General features: G+C 38.6%; 2 protein-coding genes across 3 annotated transcripts in view; one reads left to right on the plus strand and one right to left on the minus strand.

The window, feature by feature from the left end:
- Nufip2 (nuclear FMR1 interacting protein 2) overlaps positions 1-11793 on the plus strand; it is a 30919-nt gene extending 19126 nt beyond the window's left edge. Inside the window, exons 3-4 of the mRNA XM_005003562.4 lie at positions 2182-2214; positions 3597-11793. Coding sequence (XP_005003619.2) covers positions 2182-2214; positions 3597-3649 — 86 coding nt within the window. The 3' untranslated portion in view covers positions 3650-11793. The remainder of the gene's footprint in view (positions 1-2181; positions 2215-3596) is intronic.
- Positions 11794-12393: 600 nt separating this feature from the next.
- Cryba1 (crystallin beta A1) lies at positions 12394-19107 on the minus strand. 2 transcript variants are annotated; one of them, NM_001172871.2, is made up of 6 exons: positions 19019-19053; positions 17581-17645; positions 16007-16125; positions 14683-14824; positions 13050-13192; positions 12394-12666 (listed from the first exon to the last, which is right to left on the minus strand). In NM_001172871.2, exons 1-6 carry the CDS (start codon positions 19047-19049, stop codon positions 12519-12521), a joined length of 648 nt encoding a protein of 215 aa, NP_001166342.1. In that variant the 5' UTR covers positions 19050-19053; the 3' UTR covers positions 12394-12518. The 2 variants fall into 2 exon arrangements, with proteins under 2 accessions (NP_001166342.1, XP_023420717.1); XM_023564949.2 differs by lacking the exons at positions 12394-12666; positions 14683-14824 and having other exon boundaries at positions 13066-13192; positions 19019-19107.
- Positions 19108-27683: the final 8576 nt, after the last annotated feature.

The raw sequence follows: 27683 nt of genomic DNA on the forward strand, positions 1-27683 counted from the left end.
ACACACTAACGTCTTACTCAAAATGAAATGTAATCTAAGCAGGCAAAATGTAAAACCAATGCTTTTCTGTATTTTCTTATCACTATTAATATTGCTACTTGTTAGTAAGGTTGTTTAAGCATGGCATATAATCAGATGATACTTAATTTTGTTTTCTTTTGGTTATCTTAACCTTGTTTGCATTACAAGGAAATTTAAATTTTGATAAAGAAGGGCTGGGAATGTAGCTTTTGGGTAGAGCACTTGCCTAGCATGTGGCAGCCCTGGGTTCAATCCCTGGCGCTGCAGAAATTATTTTTTAATAAAGGAAGTTGCCAGCAGTCATAAGAATTATACTAAATAATAAGGAAGGTACCCAGGTATGGTGGCAAATGCCTGTAATCCCAGCACTAGGGAGACTGAGGCAGAGGATTGCCATGAGTTCAAGGCGGCTTGAACCATATAGTAAAACTGCCTCAAAAAAGACCAACAACAACAAAAAGGGAAGGGAAATTTGTATTTTTCAATTCTGCTTATTTCTTGGCTAGTAGCTGTACTGACATGGTTAGTTTTTCTGTTTTATTGCTTTTCCCCCATCAGAAGTCATAATTCACTGCTCCACAGCCACAACGTTTTAGGTTGATAAAATTTTCTTACCTAAATCATTTAAAAATCCATGTTGAACATGGTGATGCACAGGTGTAATCTCTGCATTCAGGAGATGGAGGCCAGAGGATGGCTAGAGTGTACAACCATCCTGAACTGCGTATTAAGACCCTGTCTCAAAAGGAAGGGGGAAAAAAAAGGACCGAGGGTGTAGGTCAGTGGAACAGTGCCTGCCTGGCAAGTGCAAGATCCTGAGTTCGATTGTTGGTATCAAAACAACCCTAAAAATAAAAATCTATAGCACTTGAGTAAAACCTTAGGTTTAGTGATCTAGTTTAAGATAAGGAAATGTCTTCAACCTATTAAAAATGCTTCCTTTTTTGTTGTTGTCTTTATTCTAAAATATGTATGTTTTTATTTATTTATTTATTTAATTTTTTTGTCTTTTTCTTTTTTATCGGTACCGGGGATCGAACTCACGACTGCCTGTTTGCAAGGCAGGCGCTTATGCCGCTGAGCTAAATCCCCAGCCCCAATATGTATGTTTTTAAAGCACTATATAGATGTGGTTGTTGCTGTGATCCATCCACCCTAATCCTCATCCCCACTCTGGCAACACTGGGGCTTCAACCTAGAACATTTGCCAGGCAAAGCACTCTACTACTGAACTCTATCCCCCAGCCCTTTACTATGACTTTGTGTCCTTCTTCCTCAAAACAGGGACAGGTTGAGGCTTGGGTATAGAAGAGGAAATGTTTATAGCATAGATAGGCTAAAATGAAAGGTTAAGTTTTTCTCAACATATAAATACACAGTTATCTTTATATAAAGCCAACCGAAAATAAGTGTTGAATAAGTAATCGCCATATAAAACATATCAGGAATTTATTTGCTTAAAATGTGAAATTTGTGTACTTAGACTAAAAGAAAATACTGTTAATTTCTTTTTTGCAGTGAGGTCAACTAAGATAAAGCTTATGTTTGGATTTTTAAAAAGGGCCATTCTTTGCCAGGCATGGTGTCTCATGCCTGTAATCCTAACACTGTGGAAGGCAGAGAGAAGTAGGAGGATCCAGCAAATTAGGGAGGTCCTATCAGTGAAAAAAGGGCTGAGAAATGCAGCTGGGGAGTTTGAATGAAGGCCCTTAGGTCAACTCCTAACACCCTTCCCCATAAACAGGGCCATTTTGAGATGAAGAAATTTATAGGATAACAGCTATTTTGTTTTGTTTTTGGTACTGGGAATGAAACTCACATCCTTGTGCTTGCCAGGCAGGTGCTATGCTGTAAGAACATTGTGGATGTTTTATTTTGAAATTAGAGCAAATGAGGATTGTGTGTCATTAAAAGACATGGTATGAATTGGCACTTTTTACTTTATGGTTTATAATAGAGATATGATTTAGAGGTCAGAATCACTTGCCTGAGTGCTTAAACTGTTAAGCTTTATTATTCAAAACATTTTGGTACCTCATTGAAGAATGTAGGGTTACCAAGAACTATGTATGGATTTTGTTTTTAAATAGCAGAGAACCATGAGAAAAGCATTTTTGTTCACTGAAAATTGGTAAAGTAATCCTTTTCTGTTTTTTGTAGAAATGGAATCTATTTGGAATTTGCAGAAGCAAGGTAAGAATGATTAGATTAATTGCAATGTCTAATTAGCCATGAGCATTTTATATTGTATATTGTGTTAATCACTGTAGTCAAAAGGCACTAGCTGCAGGGCTAGAACTTATTAGGCTGGGAAAACACTAATTAAAAAGAATGGGTGAAAAATACCCTTTTATCTGCTGGGAAAGAACACAAGCGGCCTTTTCATTATAATTATGAAAGACAAGAAGCTAAAAGGTATAGCTCAGTAGTAGTGCATTGTTAGCCTGTACTAGGCCTTGAATTCAATCCCTAGCAGTGCCGAGTAAAATTCCCATACATGTTATTTTACATATTAGGGAAATGAGGCACCCTTAGGTTACTATATAAATCAGCTGGACTACAATGTAGGTTCCCTTGATTTCCTAACTGTTCTTTCTTCATCCCCCCCTCCCCATTTTATTTCGTTTTGCAGTATTGGGGGTTGAACCCAGGTTCTTTACACTGAACACCTCCACAACAGCCCACCCCATCCTTTTTTGGGAAATGTAGGCCTCTCTAAATTCCAGTGGCTGGGCTTGAATTTGCAGTCCTCCTGTCTCAGCCTCTAGAGTAACAGGAATTTGGAATAATATTTTAGAATAAAACTGTAGAGCCCAGGGATATAGCTCAGTGGCACAGCACGTGCCTGGCAAGCACGAGATCAGGGGTTCAACTCCCAGTACCAAAAAAAAAAAAATAACTGATCTTTGTCCAGTCACATTCTATTTTTGTTTTGAAATAAAAAAAAAAAAATCCATAGAATGGATTGATTGATTGATTGATTGATTGATTGATTATACTGAACTCTGAGCCTTTCCCACATGCTGAACACATGCTTTTGATTCTATTAAGAATAAAGTGGTATTGTGCAAAATAAGGAATAAACTAAGGCATGGTTAGAATTAAATTATTTGGGCCAAACTACTTTTTTTTTTTTTTTGGTCTTTTTTCATTTTTATTGGTACCAGGGATTGAACTCACAACTGCCTGCTTGCAAGGCACATGCATATGCCGTTGAGATAAATCCCCAGCCCCGGGCCAAACTACTTTAACCTAAAATGGTTGGTGCTAGATTTTGCTTAAACCATTCCTTGCTGAATGGTACACTCTGATTAAAATTAAATAAATTGAACCATTGCTGGTCTGTATGGAATTTGAGGTCCTCATTAGTTGGAAGGTCTTACTGATGGGAATCTGTTGTAGTGCCAAACAATTACTTTTGAGTTGAAAGATTAGATCACACATATATTTGATATAGAGAAGAAATGACTATTGAATTGTCTTGTAAGAAGAAAAAGGATAATTACTTAGAATTTGGTTTTGGATCCACAGGTGATTCCAGACCTTATTTTTATTTATTTTAATCTTTCCTGTAGATCCCAAAAGGATAATCACTTACAATGAAGCCATGGATAGTCCAGATCAATGAAGGACCAGACTGCCTATTCATCACTTTTCTGCAGCATTAGAGCCACCGTTCATGAGGGACACAAGGCTTTTATGCTCCTAGATCTTCAATGCAGCAGAGGAACCATAAGTAGAATCACAGGATAATATATACAAATATATATATATACATATATATATATAGTTATTTAAAAAAAGGCAACTGAAAGTAATTAGACTTCTTAAGGAATCAAATTTATTTCAAGAGACTACACATGGTTATTTAATCTCCGGTACTGAATAATTTTTTTTGTTTTGTTTTTCCTTTTGTTAGTTTTTTTTTTTTAAGTGTGAATGCAAGTGATTAATGAATACAGACTTAACAAGTGTGGTTCTAAAAGTTCCAGCTGTCATCACCTTGGGCTACAAATGACCCAGTGAAAGAGGCAAATCCACTTAAAAGATCCTCTGTATCTTGTTCTGTGACTAAAGTGATACACTAATCACGGGGAACCCAGAATGATTCAACATTTTCCTCTGCTCCCTTGATTTTGGTTTTACTTTAAGCCCTGCGAGAATGCTGGATAAATGCCTTGAAGTTTGCAGGGGTGTATTTTTTTAGTGAATATGATTTGCATGTCTTGCCAGGAGTTAAGCAGCCTCTGTGGGGTGTTGGGAAAATATTTTCTTTCCTTTCATTTTTTTTGTGGGGTGGGAATAGGGGAGGGTCTTGAAGTTCTACAATTCTGGAATAGTTGGTGGGTACATAGTTAACTTGCTTTGGTTACATGTTGGACTTTTTAACAACCGAAGAATCCATGAATATTAAAGAAAAGTTGCAGAACAAGCAATTGGCTTAGATATGAAACAAAATTCTTGTGCCCATATTTTAATGTAATTGTATAACTGGGAGCAAAAATATACTCTGCTTTTCAACTGTAGGTGCTCCAGACTTGCTCTCTGTCACTAACACTAAATGTGCAGTTTTTTTCTCATTTTCATCAAAGAGAAATGTATGTATCTTTCTGTAAATTCTCTTTAATTTCTCAGCAAAATCTAAAAGGGGAAGAAAAAACTCATGAGAATTAAAACTTACATGTTTTTAGCCATTGAGGTGTTAATGAACCCTGCTAATAGGAGGTGTGTTTTCATGCAAATTATACTTCTGAGCTTACTAGCGTCTAATTATATCTTAATAAATATATTTTATTACTAGAGCAAAATGGATTTTTAGGGAAAATAATGTGAAATTCTGGAAATTTTGTTTTGGGCAGAGAAGAGCATTAGCCCTGTCTTATCACATTGCCATCCTGTTGCACTGCAGCTTGTGTATAGCATGCTAAAATAAACTTTGTGTGTGTGAAGAAACTAAGGGTCCAATTTAAGATTGGGTGATGTTAGTGGCATAATAACAAGTTCTCTGGCCTGACATAGCATCACACACAACACACACCTACACAAAAATTAGTATATCCATGTATGTCAAATACAGGTTGAAATAGTGGGGCATTTATATAGTCATAGTCTTGTAAAAGTAGACCGGATCCCCTGGGAGTATTTGGGGAGAAAGTAACTACTAATTTTGCTCTACCCCTTTGCTTAAGAAATGTCCAGTTTTGAGCAACTGTTGTATGGATGGGTTTTCTTGTTCTGTTTATTGAGACTTTTAACAAATACAGTTTATGAAAGAATCGGTTGGGCTCAATGTTAGAGTAGAGCAAATATCTTTTTAGTCTGAATTTCTGCCCTGCTTAGATTTTTAAAAAGTATAAGCATGGATTGCCAATTCCACTTGATGTAAACAAAACTTTTTATACATAATATATATATATAATAACTTATTGTATCAGTCCAGGTTCAGAAACTTGTGGTAGGCCAGTTCCAGATAGTTTCATTTCACCTGTAAACTGTATCACTTTTACTGATAATTGTAATTTTCAAATGTATAATATGTTTACAGATGTGCCCTGCATTTAGTCTGCCTTGTTCCTATTTTGATTTTTGTTGAGTCTCCTGCCTGCTTGCCAAAAGCTAGGATGCTTCAGGCCCATGTACAATTGAAATGAGAGGCATCCTTGAGCTTTAAAGCATTGAACAAACTGGAAAATGCAACATACCACATACTGAAGTGAAAAGTCTGTGTTTTTGTGTTTTTTTTTTTTTTAAATAAAAATTTTCAAAAAGTTCTTTTAAAAAAGAAAATTGATTCAAGGGGGAAAAAAGGCTCCAGTTTGTTTTACAGGTTTTAAAGTTCTGCTGTGTGTTCAATTGCCTTGTGTAACCACTTGTCGCCTTAGGGCCATATTCCTATCCATTCCCCCTTTTTGAATGTCCATTTTGCTTGCCTAAAAATTTCAATTTCTTATGTCTCACAACTCATGAGAAACTTCTGGGTTTGTGACATACAGAGGTCGAATGAACATATATTCAAAAAAGGAAAACAAAAAACAGTCCCCATCCAAATTGGGCTTATTTTAGAAGCAACACTTAATTTATACCTTTCGAAAGCATTTTTCTTAATGTCCCCTCCATATCCCTCAGACCTCTGTTCAGAGAAGCTAAAAAGAATGTATCCCTTCTCTGTTCGTCCAAAGGTTTTTTGAGAGTCTTCTAAATGAAACAATGCAACATTTCACTTTGATTATTCCACTGAAATTTTCTTGATTATATGGTTAGAGGTATATAGTAGTTAGGAATGTCTCTTAACTTTCTGAGAACCCTAGTGCCCCATCATATTAACTGTCAGTATTGTGGGGGCATTGGGTTAATGGATTTAATTGCCTAGGTTCAAGCAGGACTTTGGGACAAATCTCCTTTGTGCTGTTTGGTTATACTTAATTAACTCTCCTTGTCGCAGTCTCTCCTTAGGTCCTCACACAATTCCTTACAAGAGCACTTATTAAAAGTTCTTAAGAGTTGATCTGTTTTCTGGTTATTTTTGTGTAAGCTTCTAAACAAACTTCAGCTGTGATTTATTTAGCACATTTAAATAACAATGTGTTATTCAGTATAAAGAATTTTTCTTCAACTCAGAGTATTAGTACTGTAGCATAAACCAAATACAGTCTAGAGGGGATTTTTAACATCCCTCCATTATAAAGACTGAAAAGGGGTGTGTGTGTACACTGGGTGTTTGTGTGTTTGGGTAAAATGGAGATATTAAAAATTAGTAAATGAATGTGTGTAAGACATATTAGTATTCAGAGAATGAAACTTGTATTTATTTTGTGCCATTTGTTTTCATTACACAGAATAAAGTCAGGTGGTTTAAATCTTTAAAAGGGTAGTATTTGAAATATGGCACTATGAATGAAATCATGACCTATTTTTTAATAGCTATGAAGATACTAATTATGGGTGAAGATTCCTTTTTAAATTTGTCTTGATTGTAGGCTTTTGTGTCACATACCACTCTTGTACAGATACCTTGAATAATCCCTTCCCTACAAAAGACAGGGTGTATTTATCTTTTTATTTATCCCCACTTTGCATAGCCTTTCCTCCATTCTCCTTAGTTATGAACCTTAACATAGTGTATTCACAGCATCTGTAGGAACCCTCACTTTTCTATGAGGGGATCAGCCAATAACAAGGAACTTACTAATGATAGCCCCCTCCCACACACACACGCCAAATAAATGGCCAGAGAGTTCCTCCATTTTAGTGTTTGGCTGTCCTTACCTGCTTACCTAATCAGTCATCACCCAAAATCTACAAAAACTTTTATGAAGGAAAAAGCCCCTGCTGCATTGTTTTCTCAAATCAGTTTTTAGGAAAAATATGACAGACCAACTATGGGAGTTATCCACATGATAAAATGTGTTTTCACAAAATAATGGTATAGCAGCAGTAATTTCATATTTGGTTTTTAAGAGTTGCTAGTCCACATTGGAGACATCTTAATGATTTTTCTTTTGTAATCATGAGTTTCTACACAACACTCAAAGTCATTTTAGTGAAATTATATGCCACATACCAAATGACAAGGGAGAAGTATGTTAAATGTTGAACATCTAAGCATTAGGGGTACAGTTAAGTATAGGAATCCCTCATATATGCTAACTGCAGAACTGATACACTGTTAGGGGGAGGAGTACATACAATGGGCAATAGTTTTTATAAGACCATTGATGCTATACCAGTCAAGGTAAGATTCAGATAAGAAAGTGTCTTAGTAGCTATGTCCAAAACTTACCTATTGAATTTTAAAGGAAGGAGAGAATTTACTTAATATATCCCAACCAGTTGTTTGAAAGGGACAGGCAGAGGACAAGACTAGAAGTATAAATAGCTGCTATAAGTTTGCTAGGGACACAAATGAACATTAGTTGTTTAAATTGATGTTATTTTTGTTAGTTGATAGCATCAGAATTTATGATGAAGATAGGCTTCTGCTCTCAGTATCTTAATTTTTTTTTTTTTTTAATCAGTCTGTTCAGAGAACCAGGACCACCATACTGGGTTGGTTTAAAGAATGATGAATCAGCTCCACTCAAAATCACTGCTTTCCTGAGTTTTAATTTTCATAATTTTGCTGCTTAATAAATAAAGTAGAAAGGATGTCAGCAATAGTAACAATAGAGTTTTTAGTTGTCTCCATGATAAAACACCCAGTGAAGCATGAATGGTATATTGCTTTTGCATTAATGGGAATGTCAAACTATAGTAGCAGGCTAGAAACTGAAACAGCCATTCTCACATATGAGATTGTTGATTCAGACTTCCATATTCATAAAATTCTGTTAAGTTCAGAGCTTAAAAGCCATTTTATAATCTGCAGTATCCCTTTTCTAATAGCCTTACTAAAATTATTTGCAGGTTTTTATTTTTCAGCTCAATTGTGCTTTCACTGTATATCAAAGTTGTACTCTACAGACCAACAAAGCAATTTGAGATAAGTAGCTTTTCATATGCCCTTTTTTTCCTCAGGTGCTAATATACAAAGGCTCCAAAATGGATACTGCTTTAGTAATGTCTGCTTTCTTCTTAAAATGCATTATTTCTTTTGCTAGATGTAAAAGTTTGGTGTTAACAAAAGTTTTAGTATGTAAATATGAATGGATGGCTTTAGTTTGCTTTTGTTTGTGTATTAGTCTGTTTTCATTTATCCTCTGTAGAGGAGGATCCTTTCATGACCTTCAATACATTTCATTAGATATTGCGTTTTTAGAATGAAAACACAGCTGTTTTCTGTCTTAGATTAATTCTGCTGCTGCTATGAGAAACTGAAAATCAAGAATGTGATGCACTTTTTACATTACTATATATCATACATATACCGTAGGTTGCTTTGATACTTGTTCTGTAGCACAGCCACTAACAAGAGTGAATTTTATAAATCTCTGTGGGAGGGAATCAGTACCAGGAACTGATCCATAGTTAGTATTGGCCTATGAATGACAATAACTTAGGAAAATAAAAATTCTGTTTAGTATTACACTTTTTGGCCTTAAAATGTCTTCTACTGCTGAAAATATTTTAATCTTAGCTTTGTTTTATTGTTCCCTCTCTCTGCCTGAAAAAGAGAAAATGGGAAGAGTGGCTTAATGGAAGTAGTGTTGTTGGTTTATTGATAATCTTATAGAAAACAACTGTCTACTATGTAAGCTGGGATTTATTTTTGTTTGTATACCAAGGAGAAATACTGTCCTGAACCAGCAAATTTAGTTAAGTTAGTCAAAACTCCCAACTATTCTGCTTCTCTGACTTTTTTTTTTAAATTTAGCAAGGGTTAACTGTAGAAGGAATGCTACTTGACAAAAAGGAAAAGTCATTTCTCAAGCACATACTCAGACTTGAAGGACACGGGACCCAAAATAATGGGGAAAAAACACCAAATGAGGTGGAGGAATGTGAAAAGATGTGTGGTCCAAAGCTATTTGGTTATATTTTAATGTTGCCAATATTGTAGAGCCAAAATTTTTAATTTGCTTATTTAATATATTTGTTGGCCAGAGATCTATTTTTATATCAATGTGCCTTGCATGTATGTTTAAAATTTTTGGAAAGGCCATGTAGTAATGCCTGAGACAGTTGATGGTTCTTTAACACCTCACTAATTTTTATGCAGTATGAAATGCTCGTTCTATTGCCCAACTGGTGCTCTCTGTTCAAAGTTACAGATCTTGTCAAACTGGAACTATTTTGTAAACAGGAAACTATTTTGGTGGTTTCTTTTTCTTCTTTTTTTTTTTTTTTTAAAGTTTGTTAGTGGCTGTTTTGTAGTGGGAAATAGTAAAAGGATTCTTTACTTCTTTTCCTTCCCCTAACCCTAGCACCTTCAAGTAATGTGATGATACCATTTCTTGTGTGCTTTGAAAAAAAGATTCAGGTTGCTGTCTCCTTAGTGTTATAAAAAGTATTATTGAAAGCATTGTTTCAAAATATAGGGAGATAATGGAGTCCATGATAATTTGGGATTCTGTGTGAGCTTTGATCCAAGTCATTGGCTCTTTCCAACTTTAAAATTTTTATTGTTAAAGCACCTTGCTTAAAAAATTTTAAATATTTATGTCTGCAACAATTGTCTCAAAATAATAAACTGTGCAATTCTTGTTATTAAAAAAAAAAAACCTCTCCCTAATGTGACTTGTTAGTTTCTCTGTATTTCCTGCCAGTGTAAATGTGAAAAGCTTTGCTTGCATTACGTTTTAGAAATGCATTTTGCACACTCAAATTTTGCCGAAGCTCCGTGAAAAGATTAGACCTAAGTAGGTGAATAAAGCTATGCACATGTTTTGAAAGTTTAATTTGTGTGTCATTATAAAAAGTGACCTATTTGTTCCTATTATTTCATTGTTCTTAGCTTTACCATCTTTGGAAACATGGCTCAAAGTTACAGTTGTAGGCTAGTTTATCAACAGAACTAGAAGAGAGGGGAAATTGGCAACCATTTTAATAAAGTTGAGTTTGACTTGAATCTGTTAAAGGGCTTTTCTTGAAAAGAGGCAGTTTTATGAGCTTTGTAAACCTTTGGATGCTCTTTCTCAGTGAAATTTTGGCTTATTTGATGAAAAAAATGGGAAGTACTCAAACTGAAATGAAGGAAAGACTTGCTACATGGAGCTCTGACAGTTTTCTCATAAGGTGACTTAGAGTAGGGTAGCCTTCCTTGTATTGAGTGCTTTGTCATAAATTTGATTCATTACATGAGTGGTCTGATACTAGAATCAGTTGTTTAATGATCAAAGCACAGATTGTTTCAAAGATAATGTATATCTTTTAACAAAATTGTCCAAGCTGATTTTTAAAAAAAGGTTTAGAAATTGGGTATATTTGATTCAAACACTGAAGTTTGCATGAACTAAATAGCTTTATTTTATATGTATGTGTGCTTAAGGTTGTGTACATGTCCTAGCTAGGTCTTATAAAGTCATCCTTTACAAGACTTCGGTAATCTCAGGACCTTTGTAGAAGAGGCTATAAGTTTAATTAGAAGTTATTACTAATAGTATTTTCCTCATCCTCCTAGATAAAGAAATCCTGTCTTATAGCTTTTCCTGTGAATTAGAAGAGGATGACTATCATCAAGCCTGCACTTGATAAATGTTAACTTTGAAAATGCAGCAAAACCCTCCTGTATGTATCTTCAGTGATAGTGGCAATTAATAAGTATACTAGTCAAGATTTGAAAGGTAACTCAATACATGGCATTAAATGGTAGAAATGAAGGAAGTATAGCAAGCATCATCTTAGATGGCTTTGGCAACTTTTTTGCATCTGTCATTCACTTACCCAGTCACTTAGAACATGTTGGAAGAGCAAAGTGGTTTTTGATGTGCATAGGCACTTAGGAGGTGAGTTACCTCAATTCGGGGGGGAAGGATGATTAGTTGATTACAGTTATGTTAGATATTTTCCCTTCCTTCTCAAACATTTTTTTCAATGTTTTGCCCAGCAAAAAAGATGAGTCTTTAGATAAAAGAACAATGACCAGAAATTTACCCTTTTGCTTAAATGCTTAGGTATTTGCTATAGCTGTTTCAGATGTCATGGATTCTGAGGAAGTGTCACATAATGATCTTCCTTTACTGATGTCTTAATGTTCAGTGTTTTAAAAAATAAAAATTACAAACACTTTACAACCATACTCAGATTTACTTATTTTATCAAAATAAAAAACCCAAGAGATTTGTAGATCAAATTGAGACAAGTGTACATTGTTGAATAAAAAATTTTAAAGTTTGAGGTGTTTGTGTTATCTTTTGTGTGCTTTAATTTTTTAAAAAGTCTTTACTAAAAATTTTAGTTAAGATCATAACATTGATAATGTCTTCTCCCACAAAGAATTTAAATCTTAGATGTATGGTGTTACATCTTTTTATTGTCCTGTAGTCATTCAGGTTTGTGCTTGGAGTTAGCATGTTTATTAGCTGCTTTGCCTTTTTGAGGACATTAAGCTGTATGCTCTTCCATTTGAAATAAACTGAAATTGAGCTAAGTAATCAACTAGAATGTTAAGCTGCCAAGAATCGATTTATTCATAACTTCTGGTTTTAGATATATGTGGTGGTATACATTACACTTACTGCTTAGCACAAATTTTGTAAAAAAAAAAAAAAATAGAGCCAACATATTAGAGTAAGGGTTGGTAAGAAAATAGTAATAGGTAGTTTAAATGCTTTATTCTTTGAGAAAGCAAATAATCATCCCTGGCCTGCTAACTGACTTGGAAGGACACAAAAGGAATTTGTGTTTTATTGAAGTTCATCTTTAAAAATTTTCAGCCACTTAAGTGTGCTTTGCGTAAAGAGTATTAATTCAGTCTACAAAGTTTCTTGTTTTTTTAAATGACATTTATTGTGGATTTCAGCAGCTAACATTTGGAAGCAGTGTCTGAGCAAAACATAAAACTCAAGTGCTTAGGAAGGTCTCATGGTTGAGGAATTCTCTTTATTGGAGGTTTTAATCCACTACTGCTGGATACGGCGAATAGATTGGATCTGGGAAGTCTGAGCATGAGAACCCCATTCTCTCCAGTGTTTATAGTCTCCTCCATGATGGTCACATTCCAGAATGTACTGATAACCACGATATCCAGGGTACTGGTAGCAAACCCAGCTAGGAAATTGAAAGTATACTGCATTATTAAAAATACTGTAGTAGCAATCTGGCAAACACCCTAAAACACCTTAGACTCTCAACACAATGATGCTTCTAGGCTTAGAGAACAATAGTCATCTTTAATATGGCAGACACCATTTGTGAGTGGAAGACGGACATTAACCTTGATAGATGAAAAGTGACTAGTCAATGTACATGCCTAGGAGCAGTGGCTGGGGGAATATTAACAGCAGCTGGTGCAAATTGTCAGATCCAAAATAATTAAAATGTGATATCTATACCACTATGCCAGCATATAGACTAATAAACATGACCATTAATATTTACAAGGCTTACATGTGCAGGAATTACTTTGAAATGTACACCATTTTTGTACTCACGCCCCACACTGTATCTTCATGGAACCAACTTCATTATTGAACCAACCCATGGCTTGTAAGGAGGGATAGTCATCACAGATCTCCCACTGGCGTCCAATAAAGTTCTCTTTTTCAAAGATGGTAATCTTAGACTCTTTATGATTCTGTAACCCAGAAACTAAAAACCTTTAGAACTAGCGTTATGACTCAAGTTTATTCTTTGTCACATTTTTCATGATAGAAAGCTTTTAGGTTTACCAAAAACTACTTGATCCAAATTCCTTAATTTAAATGTAAACAAACATACCATTTAAAGTGTATAAATGGGCTTAGTTTGGCATCACATGCTAAGATACTAAAATAACTGATGATAAATAACATACAATTGATACAAATTGATACAATTGAAATATAAATAACTGATAAAATACTTTGAAACAAGACCAGGTGTGGTGATTGCATCTGTCATCCTAGCACTCACATTGAGATCAAGGCCAGCCTAAACTGTAGTGAAATCCTGAGAATATGTATGACGGTAAAAAACAAACAAACTTGTAACAGCCTACCAAAAGATTAATACCCACTGTAGGAAAAGATGTCACAAATTACTGCAAGAAGTGCCAATATGTGTATGCACTGGACATCCACATGGGGATGTGAATATGATGCAAGCATTAAAAAGGTCACAGGCTAATTGCATGAAGTTCAAAAAAACACAAACCTTGATCATAATGGAGCAGTTGACTGGCAAAGTGTATAGGAAATTTTTATGAGGTGACAATTGTTTGTAGGGTTAGGGTGTTCTGTACATAGGTGTATGTGTATTCCAAGTCTCCTGGCTATACACTTGGGACATGCATTTTATTGTATGCATAAATACAATTATACAGTTATACCTTAAGGGAGAAAAGACTAAAATAGAAAAAATGAAATCGTGTCCAGATAATTTTTTTAAAAAAGATTTAGAGCCTTTTTGTATGTGTAAATCACCACTGGTTGAGTTTTAATACCACTTTAAGATGAAGTCATTAATTTAAAAAATCATGATGGGGGGCTGGGGATTTAGCTCAGTGGCATAAGCGCCTGCCTTGCAAGCAGGCAGTCCTGAGTTCGATCCCCAGTACTGATAAAAAGGAAAAAGACCAAAAAAAAAAAAAAAAAATCATGATAGGAACTCAATATTTGGGAAGTAGTCTGGCCTCATTTTCAACGTGTCTGAAGATCTTCCTCTTTTGCGTAAACTGTTCCAAAGACTTAATGTAGCCTGATACACTTAGTGTTAGAATATTATGAACCGATGTAGATTAGTGGAAGACTTGCCTTATTCTCTTTTGGAAGTTTAAGCACTTCCCTGTTTCTACAGTAAAAAAGCAGGTTGAAATTCATTTGGTCACTTTTTATGAAACTACATGGTAAGTGCTTTTTCTCGTTCTGTAATACGTGCTTCCTGCCACCTGTAAGAAAACCTTTACATTTTGTTTAAGGAAAATGCCGTCTGGTAAAATCAAACCGCCAACTTTGAGAAAAAGGAGCAGTTACTTTTTTCTCTTTAGTCCTTCCTGTCACATTCAGCGTAACCAAAGAGAAGTCAGTTTTCAGTCTCTGCCCTCATGCCCCATCCCCTTGCACATAAATGGAAATTTCAGAGACTCACAGCTGAACAGATGGGGCGGAAAGACATGAGACGTTCAATGTGGTAGGCATTGCTTCCACTCCAGGCATCCCAGCGAGGATATTCTCCTCTCTCCAGTATAAACTGCTGCCCACAGAAGCTGGTATGCTCATAGCCAACCCAGCTGCCAAAGACAGGTTTGTTCATGTTATTGAAAGCTTATATGATCTCATAGAGAAAGCAGTATTCATTTTAGATTAGTTTATAGTTAGTAGAGTACCCCAGTAGAGCTTTACAAAATAATAAATTTATTACAAGAGGTAGGAAAGGGGCAGGCAGCTACACTAAGCAAGTTTGTAAATGGCATTTGTTTTGGGATTATTGCTTGAAAGAGTCTTACTTCATTGGCCCCAATGATGTCTATTATTAAAGCTGCGTTTCTCTCCAAGTCACCTATTCTCTTATCTAGAGTTCCAAATTCATGATGTAGTGACTGATTTGATTTTACTTCGACAAAATCTATAGACATCTTCCTAGAAAAGCAAACCAATGAATAGACAGCTGATGAGTGATAAATTTTTTCCTTGTCACTTTATAGATTCTCCTGCTGCCCCCTACATACTCACTGGAACATCCTAGCTTCATTTTTCACAATTGGGTCTTTATTACTGGTGACGTTAAAAGTGTTGCTTGTTTTAAAAGGCCTGAAGAGCTCCATTTTTGTGGCAAGCAACTTGTGGAAGGCTGGCTGCATGTAATGTCAGTTTTGCCTAGTTCATTCTTTTTATGTTTCAGGTTTTTAACAAAAGCCTGGCCCAAACCTGCCAAGAACTAGAAGACAAAGGTGAGAGGATCTTCTTTGTCAAGATTGGCCATCAGGAAGAAACTTGGAAGACTTGGAACTAATATGTCTCTGGAATCTTGGGGTTAAATTCCTCTTTATATGCAAAAATTAACAGTATCTGTTCTGGGGCATTCAGGAGGTGAGTTAGCTATAAAGTAGCTACCTGACGGTGTCCTCTCATTTTCTGTAAGCAAGAAAGACAGGAGGGTGCTGTAGCTAGTCTGAGAAAATCCTAGATAAAGCATAGGTCTGATGGGATCACACTGCCCCACACATCATATAGATTTCTTTAATTCCTTTTCCCTAACCAAAAAAAAAAAAAAAAAAAATCAGCTGAGAACATCATGGTCCTACCTTTGGTTACTAAATTATGCATGTAGTAATTTCTATTGCGATTACTCCGTGACAAAGACCTCTCCAAATGTTTAGTGTCTGGGGAACTTTTTTTCTTCCCGTCTCTATTCAAATTGTCCCGTGTCTAAAGGGAAATAAGGGACCTGCAGCTCCGAAGTCCATACTTACGCGCCACATTCCACTTTGAGGGACCGGACATTATCAAAACTGCGCTCAGAGACATTTGAACAGGAGCTGGTAAACTCCATCCTCTTGCCCTGGAAGTTCTCCTGGTCATAGATGGTTATCTAAAATGGGATTAAAGAGAGCAAGAAAGCTAGAACCTAGTACAAGTCTAGTTTAGCACTCAAATTGTGTCTACCCTGTGTTCTCTATCACCAAGTATAGCCCAGGATGCCTGATAAGATCTTTCACTGTAAAAAAAAAAAAAAAGAATCTCTGGGAAAACATATTAAAAAAAAAGATCTTTCACTGTAGACAGGGTAAGAAATTTGAATTAATGCCACTGGTTGATGATGTTCACATGCTCAGGCTAGGTAGACATGGGGAAAATGTTTTTAATAGGAGTTATTTGCCAAGGGTGATGGCTAGCCCAGGGGACAGACCAAAGACTTGTAGGCTCTTATTCCACTAAGCTTCCTGCACAAGTGTGACTTCTGGAACCCCCAGAAGCACCCTGTGGACTAGAAGGAAGGATTATTCTGGATGCCCTGTTTAGAGAGAGGAAGACCTGATGCATGAAGAGAGATGATACCTAGCTTCCTAGGTCTACTGTTTTTTTTTTTTTTTTGTACCAGGGATACAAAATGTCTCTGAGTGCAAATGTCTTTGAGCGCAGGGAAAAGGAATTAAAGAAATCTATATGTGGATTATTCATTTGCTTTTATTAAGCGTTAGGGAAAAGGAATTAAAGAAATCTATATGTGGATTATTCATTTGCTTTTTTAGCCTCACACATTATAAACACCTCAAGTGAAAGAGAGGGTTATAGTCCTTTTAACTAGAACTTGGCTCTTGGATTACCCCCAAAGCTATGAACTGGCTTCAGAGTTGACCAAGGAGAATGATGGGGCCCTTTGGGGAAGCAGAATCAGGGCTGAGGGTCAGCCATTGAAGCCCATGGTTAAACCCAACTTCAGGCTGTATGAACCTAGAGTTCCTATACTTACATGACATCTGGAAATCTCTTTTTGTTTAAATGTCTTCATTTTCTCCATGGACATGATTCTCTCAAGGCTGCTCCATTTTAAGATTATTGTAACAATATAAAGGAGAGTTAAGGAACTGAGGATTTAGCTCAGTGGTTCAAGCGCTTGTCTGGTAAGAGTTTGATCCCCGGTACAAAAAAAACAAAAAACAAAAAACAAAAAACAGTAGACCTAGGAAGCTAAGTATCATCTCTCTTCATGCATCAGGTCTTCCTCTCTCTAAACAGGGGCATCCAGAACAATCCTTCCTTCAATAATGTCTGAATGTTGGGTGAATCCTTCCTCTATAAACTGGTGTTTTGGGGCTGGGGATTTAGCTCAGCGGCATAAGCGCCTGCCTTGCAAGTAGGCAGTCGTGAGTTCGATCCCTGCTACCGATAAAAAGGAAAAAGACAAAAAAAACCAAACTGGTGTTTTATTAACCAATCACTCACTGTCTTGTGAAAAAATTCATCTCTGGTAGCTGCTCTATGGCCCCGCCTCACTCCTATCCTAATGGGCCCTTGATTTTCCATATGTCAGGGGTGGGCTTACCTTCCATGGCCCCAAGGACCCAGGCATAGGGTTGGTCTGAGCCATCTTGGTGGTGGGAAGGGTTTCTGGAAAACAGAACACACACTAGTGGTGTGGCTTCTGAGATATGGGGTTGAGGTGAGACAGCACAAGGAGAGTTTTTGAAAAAGGGCTTGAAGTCTGACAGACTTTGGTTGGGATCCTGGCTCAGTTGCTCACTACCTGAGCCTTAGGTTTTCCATTGGTAATGCTCCTATGTACCATTATAAGGATTAGAAACAATAATGCAGATAAAGCACTGCATAGGCACTGTGACCTCTTAGTAAATGTAGCTTCTGTTTTTTGCTTGCCTCTGGGTGATAGCATTGCTCAGTCTCAGATACTATAAACTCCCAGGCAGCTGCTTAGTCCAGACTCCCTCACATGAGTGGCCACACAGCCAGCAGTGTCAGGATCTGTACCACACACCCACACTCACAGGAAGCCTCGGCTCTCACCCTGTAAGGTCCCTCTTCCTGCCTCCTCACATTTCTCAAACTGGACTGCTGTAGTGTGTGGCCAGACGCCATGTTTCCTCTTTGGTTTTTGACCAACCTGATCTTGACCTTGTCATCCCAATGACTTTCTTGCTTTCTCCACTGTGCAGCCACTTGCTTTATCCCTTATTTCTAGCACTTATCATAGTACTGATCTGTGTTCTTACTGAATACATCCTGAGTGAGCTTGTCCTTGGCCCAGCTGGAGTCTACTGAGTGTTTCATACAGCACCATGCCAAGCCCGAGTTGGGACAGAAAGAAGGAATGCTGGAAAAGACATTACAGGAAAATGAAGAAGAAAAAGGGTGCACTAATAGTTAACACTTAACAGTGGCTCACTCTGTGTCAGCCTCTGTCTTAAATGCTTTACATGCATTTAATCTTCACAACAAACCTATCAAGTAAGTACTATCATCATTCCTACTTTATAGATGCAGACGTTGAGAGTCATAGAGGTTACGTGGACAACAAAGATGATAGAATGAATAATGGAGAGCAGGAAGGGGCAAAAGGGAGAAGAGAAAGAGAAGAGAGAAGACAATTAAGCATCAAGTTTCTTGACTCAGAATAGGCATTCCCAGAGGCAAAACTGGATCTTCTCTCTGGCCACTCTCAGGCTCAGGAACTAATGCATGTAAAGCCTAGTATTTGTTTCTGTCTGGAATCTCTGAATAAGCAGCATCTTCCTGCTCCTTGGCACAGTACCTTCTCCCTGCGTCCGGAAGCCTACTTACTTCTTGCTGCCTCCTGTCAGCCATATAGGTGGCAGAGTAGACTGCCTTTCTCCAGAGCCTTCCACTCTTCTCCAGCTACCCTTGAAGGCTCTGACTTCTAGGCAGGAAAAGCGAGCCCTCTCCTGCGTGTCTCTTCAAGAGAAGGAGAGTAAGGGCAAAGGCCAGGGCACCCTCAGGGTTTTACTCACCCAGCTCCCGCTGCACAGTCTGGGTCTCCATCTGGTGCCACTTCCTCTGTGGCCTGCCTCTTTATAGTCCTAAGGCTGATGGCCAATGGCCCTGTCAGCACTCTGCTTTCCCTCTCTCTTTGTTTTCCCTGATCCCCAGAGTTCTGGTGGCTCAGCCTACTGGGTAGGCATCCCCCAGCCCTTTGTTTAAACTAGGGATATAGAAATCCAGAGAGGCCCCGCTGCCTGGGCAAGGCTGGCTGCTGTGGTCTTACTCTCAGAGCATCTGGGAGCTGAGGACAGGAGCTTTCTACCATGTATACTTGTCTATTATCCTTCTCCTGCTTTCTCGTGCTGCCCCAGATCTTCCTAACACCTTGGGAGAGCCTATCAAACACATCAAAATGCAAGTCAGGCGCAGTACCGTATGACTGTCATCCCAGCACACAGGAGGCTGAGGCAGAAGTATTGCTGCCATCCTGGGCCTCATAGTGAGTGCAAGGCCTGCCATAGTTATGTGGTGAGACCCCATCTTGAAAAACAAAAAAACACATTTCTTGTTAAGAAAAAAAAGGATTATTACATTTGTAAACGATGTTGAGAATAAAAATGACTATGTTCTTGGAAATTTTATTAAAAAAAATATTTATTCATACATGCATACAACTGAATTCAATTCCAGCTGACTAGAAGATATGCATCTCAATGTAGCTACTTTATTAAATATTCATTTTAATGCTACAGTTAGCTTTTTTTTTTTTTTTTTGTCTTTTTCCTTTTTATCAGTACCAGGGATCGAACTCACGACTGCCTGCTTGCAAGGTAGGCGCTTATGCCGCTGAGCTAAATCCCCAGCCCCTACAGTTAGCTTTTTAAAAATGGAGTAAATAAATCTTCTAAGGATTTTTAATATGTTGTTTTGGTTCTTAGAAATCTCACAGGCCCAAGATACTGTGCCTACAGAACTGTACCCCGAAGGAGAAAATGACATCTCCCTGGGGATTCAGGGGACTTGGTGAGGGGAGAGTTTGGGAATCATGGGCCTCGGCAGGGCCTTATAGAGAAGGATGCATGCAAACGCACAGCTAATGTGAGAAAGGGTACAGGAATGGAAAGAACTTCAAGCCAGGCAGTTGTGGGTTCAAGCCCAGATCCCTTAGTTGGATGACTTTGGGGAAGTCATTCAAGATAGTTTAACCTCAAAGCATGGAAATTATGTCTGCCTGACAAGTGAAGGTCTATGATTTCTTACTACCCTATTCTTTTCATTGTGATGCACAGCATAGAAAATTTCACACCACTTGGAGAGAGAAAGAAAGTTCTTCTAGTTCCTCTTCAATTGCTCCATCCCATGACTCAAGTTTTAAATGAATCCTTGTTTCTTAGCACCAAAAATCAGGTGGGTAACATCTGATATACATTTGAGTATCTAGATTTGGGCAGAACACTCTGGCATGTAAATCTGATGCTAAGCACAGTGTACCACCTCAAGAATGTTGCCTTGATTTGTTGGTGATGTGTGGAATAATGGCTGGCAAGGGACTGAGTTGCCTGAGGATCAAAAAAGGTTTCAGCTGTCTGGTAGCTGTGTAAGGGCAAAGGACACTGACTGCCCATGGCTGGTGGCTCTCACCCCTTTTGTCTTCTCTTCCTCCTTTGCTTTCTCCTTAGAACTGGGAGCTTCATTGATCATTTGTTCACTTGTTTTTCCCCTGACTCCTAGATTGGCTTAGCACTCTGCTTCATGGCATCCTATGTTTTTCTAGTTATTGCATGGACTCTACTATAGAAATTTCTTTAGCAACTATAAATATTAAACTCCCAAAAGGGTAACTGAGGCATTTGGAGCTCTGGTTTATGATAAAACAATTTCATAGTTTATCTCTCTATAATCTTTGAATTTTGAACAGAGAACATACTTTTATTGGAACAAAGTTATTTTTGAAAACATTAAACACATTGCTTAACTATCAGCTTCTTCCGCAAGACTAGAGTCTGTTCTAAGGTGGTAAGGAGTCTCATTTGTCTTTTTCATTCTTACATTGTCAGAGCTGAGCATAACTCCTACTTTGATAAATTTGTTTTGGAGGAATGAATGAATGGGTTTGTGACTCTGAGGCAGAGTTAATTGTAGTATAGTCTGTGCTGCTAGGAGCATCCTGCTGAGTTTGGCCCACTAACCACAGTCACCGCTGATGGCTTGTGCTGTTTATGCTTTTATACACTTTCAGCATCACATTTGGGAGCTTTATGTCCTATTGAACTATCATTACAATGATTTGGTATAAGACTGATTGACTGGGGCTGGGGATTTAGCTCAGTGGCATAAAAGCCTGCCTTGCAAGCAGGCAGTGGTGAGTTCAATCCCTGGTACCGATAAAAAGGAAAAAAGACAAAAAAAAAAAAAAAAGACTGATTGATTAATCTTTTATTTTTGCAGAAATGTGGGGCCTTTGACTGATTGGAAAAGGCCCAAATACATATGCATAAAACTTGTGTGTGGGGGGGGGTCAATTACTGAAAAAGCAATTTATAGATATTCTTCAAGCATTCCTGGATTCTCAGTTTTTCTCAAGCGTCTTGTATCCCAGAATCTTGAGAAAAATTGTCACATCTAACCAATCAACCTTTGCCAATTTAAATAAGATTTTGTTTTGTTTTTGCAGTACTGGATCCTATGCATGCTAGGCAAGCTAACAAGCTAGCAAGTTCCATTGTTGAGGATGCAACCAAGTTTATTTTTCTATAAAGAGGGCCCCATGCATGCTAGACAAGTTTTTACCACTCTCCATATCTTCAGCTTCTCAGTATGGCTTTTATTTGGGTAATGGGTTGACACAGGGTCTTGCTATGTATTTCAGGTCGCTCTTGAATTCACTATGTAGCTGGGGTGGCCTCAAACTCTTGGTGATCCTTCTGCCTCAGGCTCCCAAGTGCTGGGATTACAGGTGTGCACCATATTTCTGGTTTCAGTATGGCTTTTTTTGTTTATTTGTTTGTCTAAGACAGGGTCTTGCTATGTAGTTCAGGCTAGTCTTAAACTCCTTTTGTATCCAGGCTGGTCTAAAGTCACAGCAATCCTGCCTCAGTGTTCCAGATGCTGAGATTACAGGATGTGCCACCACATCTATCTTCTCAATATATATATATATATATATATATATATTTTTTTTTTTTTTTTTTTTTTTTTTTTTTTACTTTTTGAGAGTGCTGGGATTACAGGAGTGCGCCACCATGCCCAGCTATCTTCTCAATATAGTTTTTAATCATATCCTAAAGGATTTTCTCTTGACATTTTCTGGAACTGCTGCTTCATCATGTTGGTCAAGGCCTTGGAGCTCCAGCTCTCAGCTCTTCCTCTTTCAGGAAAGTCAGGGCAAAGAACACTGAAGGAGTGGATTGGAGGGAGTACTGTAACCAGTTTGTAATCCTTTTCCCCAGACTGGATTTGGTTCTCTTCTGCTCATCCTTAATCACATGAACTCAAATTTACAACTGCAACCTTCCTAACCCTTAGAACTATCCTATGAAGCAGACCATAATCTATGGTTCTGAGAGGCAATGTTCCAGGCCAGGGAGTCCAGCAGGGACTTCATTGCATGTCTACCTAATTCCAAATCCCATTCTTTTACTTCTCTGGCATGAAGTAAGATAATTCCCTATCGTCGGATGAAAGAAGATAAAGATGTCTAAGGTAATTTTCAGTACTCAGCACTTAATAAATGTTCATTGATTTATTGACTGTACCAAATCAGATACCATCTTGTGCTAGATTCTCAGAGACAAATAGGCACAAACACCAAAGATTATAGAAAAATTTATAGAAAATGTTTTCTCTGAATTTGGAAAAAGCTACAGTTACCAATTCTCTCTCTGTCTGTCTGTCTGTCTCTCTCTCTCTCTCTCTCTCTCTCTCTCTCTCTCTCTCTCTCTCTCTCTTTCTCTTTCTCTGTTTTGGTGCCGAGGATAGAACCTAAGTCCTGCACAATAAGCATGGGCTCTACCACAGAGCTACATCCACATACTCATTGCACAAGCAGATGAAGCTACTGTCTGTCTAATGGGATGAGCTATTAGATGAGGACGAACACTAGGAGGAATGTAACAACTCTTCAGATGTAAACTGGGCTGTTTGAACCTTGGGCTTCTTGACCCTAGGGGTACATGCCAAGGATGGTCTACGTTCTATAGAACTTTATGGCTGGGCTGGACTCCCTGGCCTCATCCCTGGGCCGCGAGGGCAGAGAATGAGGTCATGGGGCCAGGGATGCCCTTGGACTCAGCACTTCATGGTTAGAGCACAATAGGCTGGCCAGGCGGCTGAGCAGCACTTTTGTTGTTTGGGAAAAGCAGGATGGGTACAAAGCAAAGAGTGCAGTCAGCGTTCAGTGGGTCCCTCCCTCCCCACAAGAGGCTCCCTCTGGGGGATCTCCTTTTGCCTTGTCCTTTTCTACCATTTTAAGCAGGCAAAAGAGACAGGGCCTGGCCCAGCCTGAAGAGGCAGTGGGATGAGCCTGGAAGAGCATTTGGGAGGTATATCAAGCCTTCAGATCTTCAAGAACTCTCCAGGGCCCTGCTTCCAGGCACAAACGCATGCTGACCTCACCTGGGAGGACTGCGGTCCTGAGGCCCCAGGATCTGAGGCCTGCTTCTTTTGTGTGTAACTTCCTCAAGAATGCTTCAGTTCAAATCAGTCTCACAAATTTCCTAATGCTGCTACTTAAGTCCTTTCTCCTCAGTTCAAACAGTTGCAACTGTTTGAAAAATAGGTACAAGGATGGAGCTTAACCTGTCAGATGATGGCTCTCTTCACAATAACCGAGCAGACCAATTCTCTCATTTCTGCTTGCCAGACAGAGCAAATAAGAATACAGGATACCTAGTGCAATTTGAATTTTAAATAAATGATGAATTTTTTCAGGATAAGTAGATTCCAAACATCTTTTATACTGAAAATTCTTTTTTTTTTTTTATTTTGAAAGTAGTAAAATACAACAGAACAAGACAGAATAATGCCAACTGAGACCGTGTAGTGAAATTGGTACAGAACTTCACAGCAGGTTACCGAGATAACAGTATAGGCATACTGTTATCACCGTATATTTCGTTATCTTTACAATAGTTGTTCTTTCAATCACATATATCAAAATAAAATGAAATACAGAACATTATAGAAATTATCAAAACAGAATATTGAACAGAGCAGTACCATTAATCAGAATAAAGCAAAACAGTAATAAAAATATTTGCCTTCAAAGAGATGGTAGAAGGAAATCCCCCTTATTTGCGATGGTCAACCTCCCAAGAGATGCTCAGATTTTTGGTTCCCATTTGCTAACGGGGACAGGGGAAGAGGTGGGGGAAGTGGGATGTTTGACTCTAGGCCATGCACCAGAAGGTTCACTATTGCTTAGCAGGGAGGCAGGCTGGTTGCTTGGTTTCCCAGCATCCTAAGTTCCACCATAGTGTGGATCTCAGAAGACACTGGTGGTTCTCCCCTTGGAGAGGCCATAGTCTGCCACACTGCAGCCACTTACTAAGCGTAGTCTGCCACACCACAGCCACTTACCAGGGAGGGAGGCGAGTTGCTTGCTTGGTTTCCCAGGGTCCTAAGTTCCAACATGGCACAATCTCAGGAGACACTGGTGGTTCTCCCCCTGGAAGGGCCGCAGTCTGCCACACTGCAGCTGCTACCAAGGAAGGGAGCGACTTGCTTGGTTTCCCAAGGTCATAAGTTCCAACATGGCATGGATCTCCCTGAAAATTCTTTGTTGTTTATCTGTAATCCAAATTTAATTAGACATCTGCATTTATCTGCCAAACCTAGTGTTTTTCCACTTTTGTCTGATGCATCCTATGATACCCCTCTGCTGGCCTGCTCTTTTGTTCTTTGGGAGACACCGTAAGAAGTCACTGTCTTCAGGAAGCCTTCTCTAGCTACCCAGGTTCACCAGCCATCCCACAGCATCCTCTTATAAAGAGGATGAGGAGAAAGGAATGAAGAAGAAGAGAAAGGAAAATAACCATTTTTAAGTGTTTTCCCAAGTGTTATTTTATTTAATCTACCCAAATAACCCTTTGAGTTAAGCCAAACCAGCCCATTTTATTGCTGGCAAGACAAACTCAGAGCACTTACGTTATTTACATGAAGACACACAGCTTAAAAAACAGCAGAGCCAGATTTCATATTCAATTCTTTTTGCTTCCAAAACCTATGTTCTTTACCACATTGCTTGTAGGGTCCTTCTTAGCCTTGACTTGTGTGAATAAACCTGACTCCTAGGGAGTTATGAAAGTCACTTTATTTTTTTGTTTGTTATTGGTACTGGGGGGTCGAACTCACCACTGCACGCTTGTAAGACAGGCATTTATGCCGCTGAGCTAAATCCCCAGCCCCTATTTTTTATCTTTTCTGGCCCTTTAACTCCCCTTTTCCTTGCTCTAAATGTAAACTTGGGCAGCTTTATGATTTTTCTGGCCACTTGTCAGTAATAAAAAGTTGGATGGTTACTTTAAGTCACAAAAGATGTCAATTTTGTTTTACAGTGTTGGGAATTGAAGTCAGGACTTCATGTATGCTAAGCAAGAACCCTTCCACTAAGCTCCACGGCCAGCCTTCCCTCTACTCTCTCTCCCCCAGGGTCCATGGGAGGTTGAATCAGGAGGACTGCAACTTCAAGTTTAGCCTGGGCAATTTAGACTATGCCTTAAAATAAAAAATAAAAAATAACTGGTTGTGCTCAGTGTGAAGGTCCTCAATCCAATCTGTAGTATTGCAAAAAGAGAGAAGAGAGACAGAGACAGATAGACAGACACACAAATGTTCCCCAGTTAGGCTGACTTCAGGCTCCTGGGGTCAAGTTATACCCCTAGCTGAACCTCCTGAGTGGTTGAGACTACAAGTTCATGCCCCATCCTGGCTCAGTAGTCTCAATTTCAAATGAGAATTTCAGTCAGGTATAGTCACCAAAATTTCAATCTCTATTCAAAAGCAATTCTCTCTGTAACTCCAGATAAGACCTGTTTTAGGCAGGAAGCCTGTGCCCAAAGAAAACACATCTTTTTTCTTTCTTTCTCTCCCTTTCTTGTGACCCTTCCAGGGTTGGAGGAACAGGAGAGGAAACAGCAGAAAATCTTTACTTGATAGGTCCATGGTGAGATGGCTTGATTTTGTATCTGGCAGTTCTTCTGAGCCATCAGCCTTGTGGACACTTAATGGTTCTGGGGAGCCATTACTCGACATAACCTTGACCTATGTGTACGCATTTCTGCTCTGCTCCTTCTCCAGCTCTGAGACAGTTGGCTGTTACCTCCAAGCTTTCATTCCAGATCCCTCTCAGGTCCAAGCTCACATTTCCTTTGCCAGGGCCAATTTTTTTTTATCTTAAAAAAATTTCATTGGTACATTTTAGATATACATAATGAAAACATTCATCATAGGGAATTGGTACTTGTACATGATGTATCTTGCTTCTTTTTTATTGCATTCCCCTCCCTTCCCTTTAATCCCTCTTCCCCTTTTTATTTACAAAAGTTTTTTTTTTTTTTTTGTCTTTTTGAGACAGGGTCTCACTATGCAGTTCAGGCTGCCTTGAGCTCACTCTGTAGCCCAGGCTGATCTCGAACTCCCAACAATCCTCCTGCCTCAGCCTCCCGAGTGCTGGGATTACAGGCATGAGCCACCATGCCTGGCTGTTTCCATTTTTTTATTCCTTTTATTCTTTTTTTTTTTTTTTCCTACCATGACTTGACTGCTAACCTTCAGATTTCTAGCTGTGTAAATTCATCTTTAGCTCTCCAGTGTGGCTGTCTTGCATTGAGCCTAAGCTCTTTCACCCCTTCCCCTGAAGGGCAGTGGGCTTCATAGCAGAGATCACTACAGAAATTCTCTTTATTCATCTTTTCATTACCATAACAAATACCTAAGACAGTCAGCTGATAAAGAGAAAATGCTTATTTTCAGAGGTTCCAGTCCAGGAGTAGTTTGCTGCTTTGGGTCTGTGATGAGGCAGCACCTCATGGCGTGGACAAAGACTCACCTCAGGGCCAAGAATGAGACAGAAAGAAGAGTCTGGGGTCCTGCGATATCATTCTGGGTCACCTACCCTGTGAACTAAAGATCCCCATCAGGCCCTACCTCTTGAATGTTCCACAGCCTCTCAATAGCATGCTCTGGAGAACGAGCCTTTAACACGTGGATCACTGGGGACATTGCAGATCCAAACTACAACACTCTCCACTTTTTCTAGCTCCTTCAAATCCTTGGTGTACTTAAGGAGGATTAAAAGCCATCAGATCAATCAGGCATGGTAGTGCATGCCTGCAATCCCAGCACTCTGGAGCTTGAGGCAAGAGGAACACCACAAGTTCAAAGCCAGCCTGGGTTACATAGTGAGTCCAAGGCCAGTCTTGTCTCAAAACAAGAAGAAGAAGAGAACAATAAGTCATCAAATCACTTCTCAGTTCTCAAACATTTCCTCTCAAACTTCTGCAGAGTGATCTGTTGTGCAATTCACTTTGGTTTCTTATGGCTATAGGTGTCTTGTCAAAACCTCTCAACACCCTGTTTCACGTCTACATCACTGCACACTGTGTTCAAGCTTCTCACCCCCTGTCCTCCATCCCAGCAGGTGACCTTACCTCCTGTTTTATCAGGCATGGATTTCCTCAGTCTTTTGCCCATGGA

Source organism: Cavia porcellus, unplaced genomic scaffold (assembly GCF_034190915.1).
Source record: "Cavia porcellus strain 051 isolate PalLab524CR breed Dunkin Hartley unplaced genomic scaffold, mCavPor4.1 scaffold_6, whole genome shotgun sequence".
Lineage (NCBI taxonomy): Eukaryota > Metazoa > Chordata > Mammalia > Rodentia > Caviidae > Cavia > Cavia porcellus.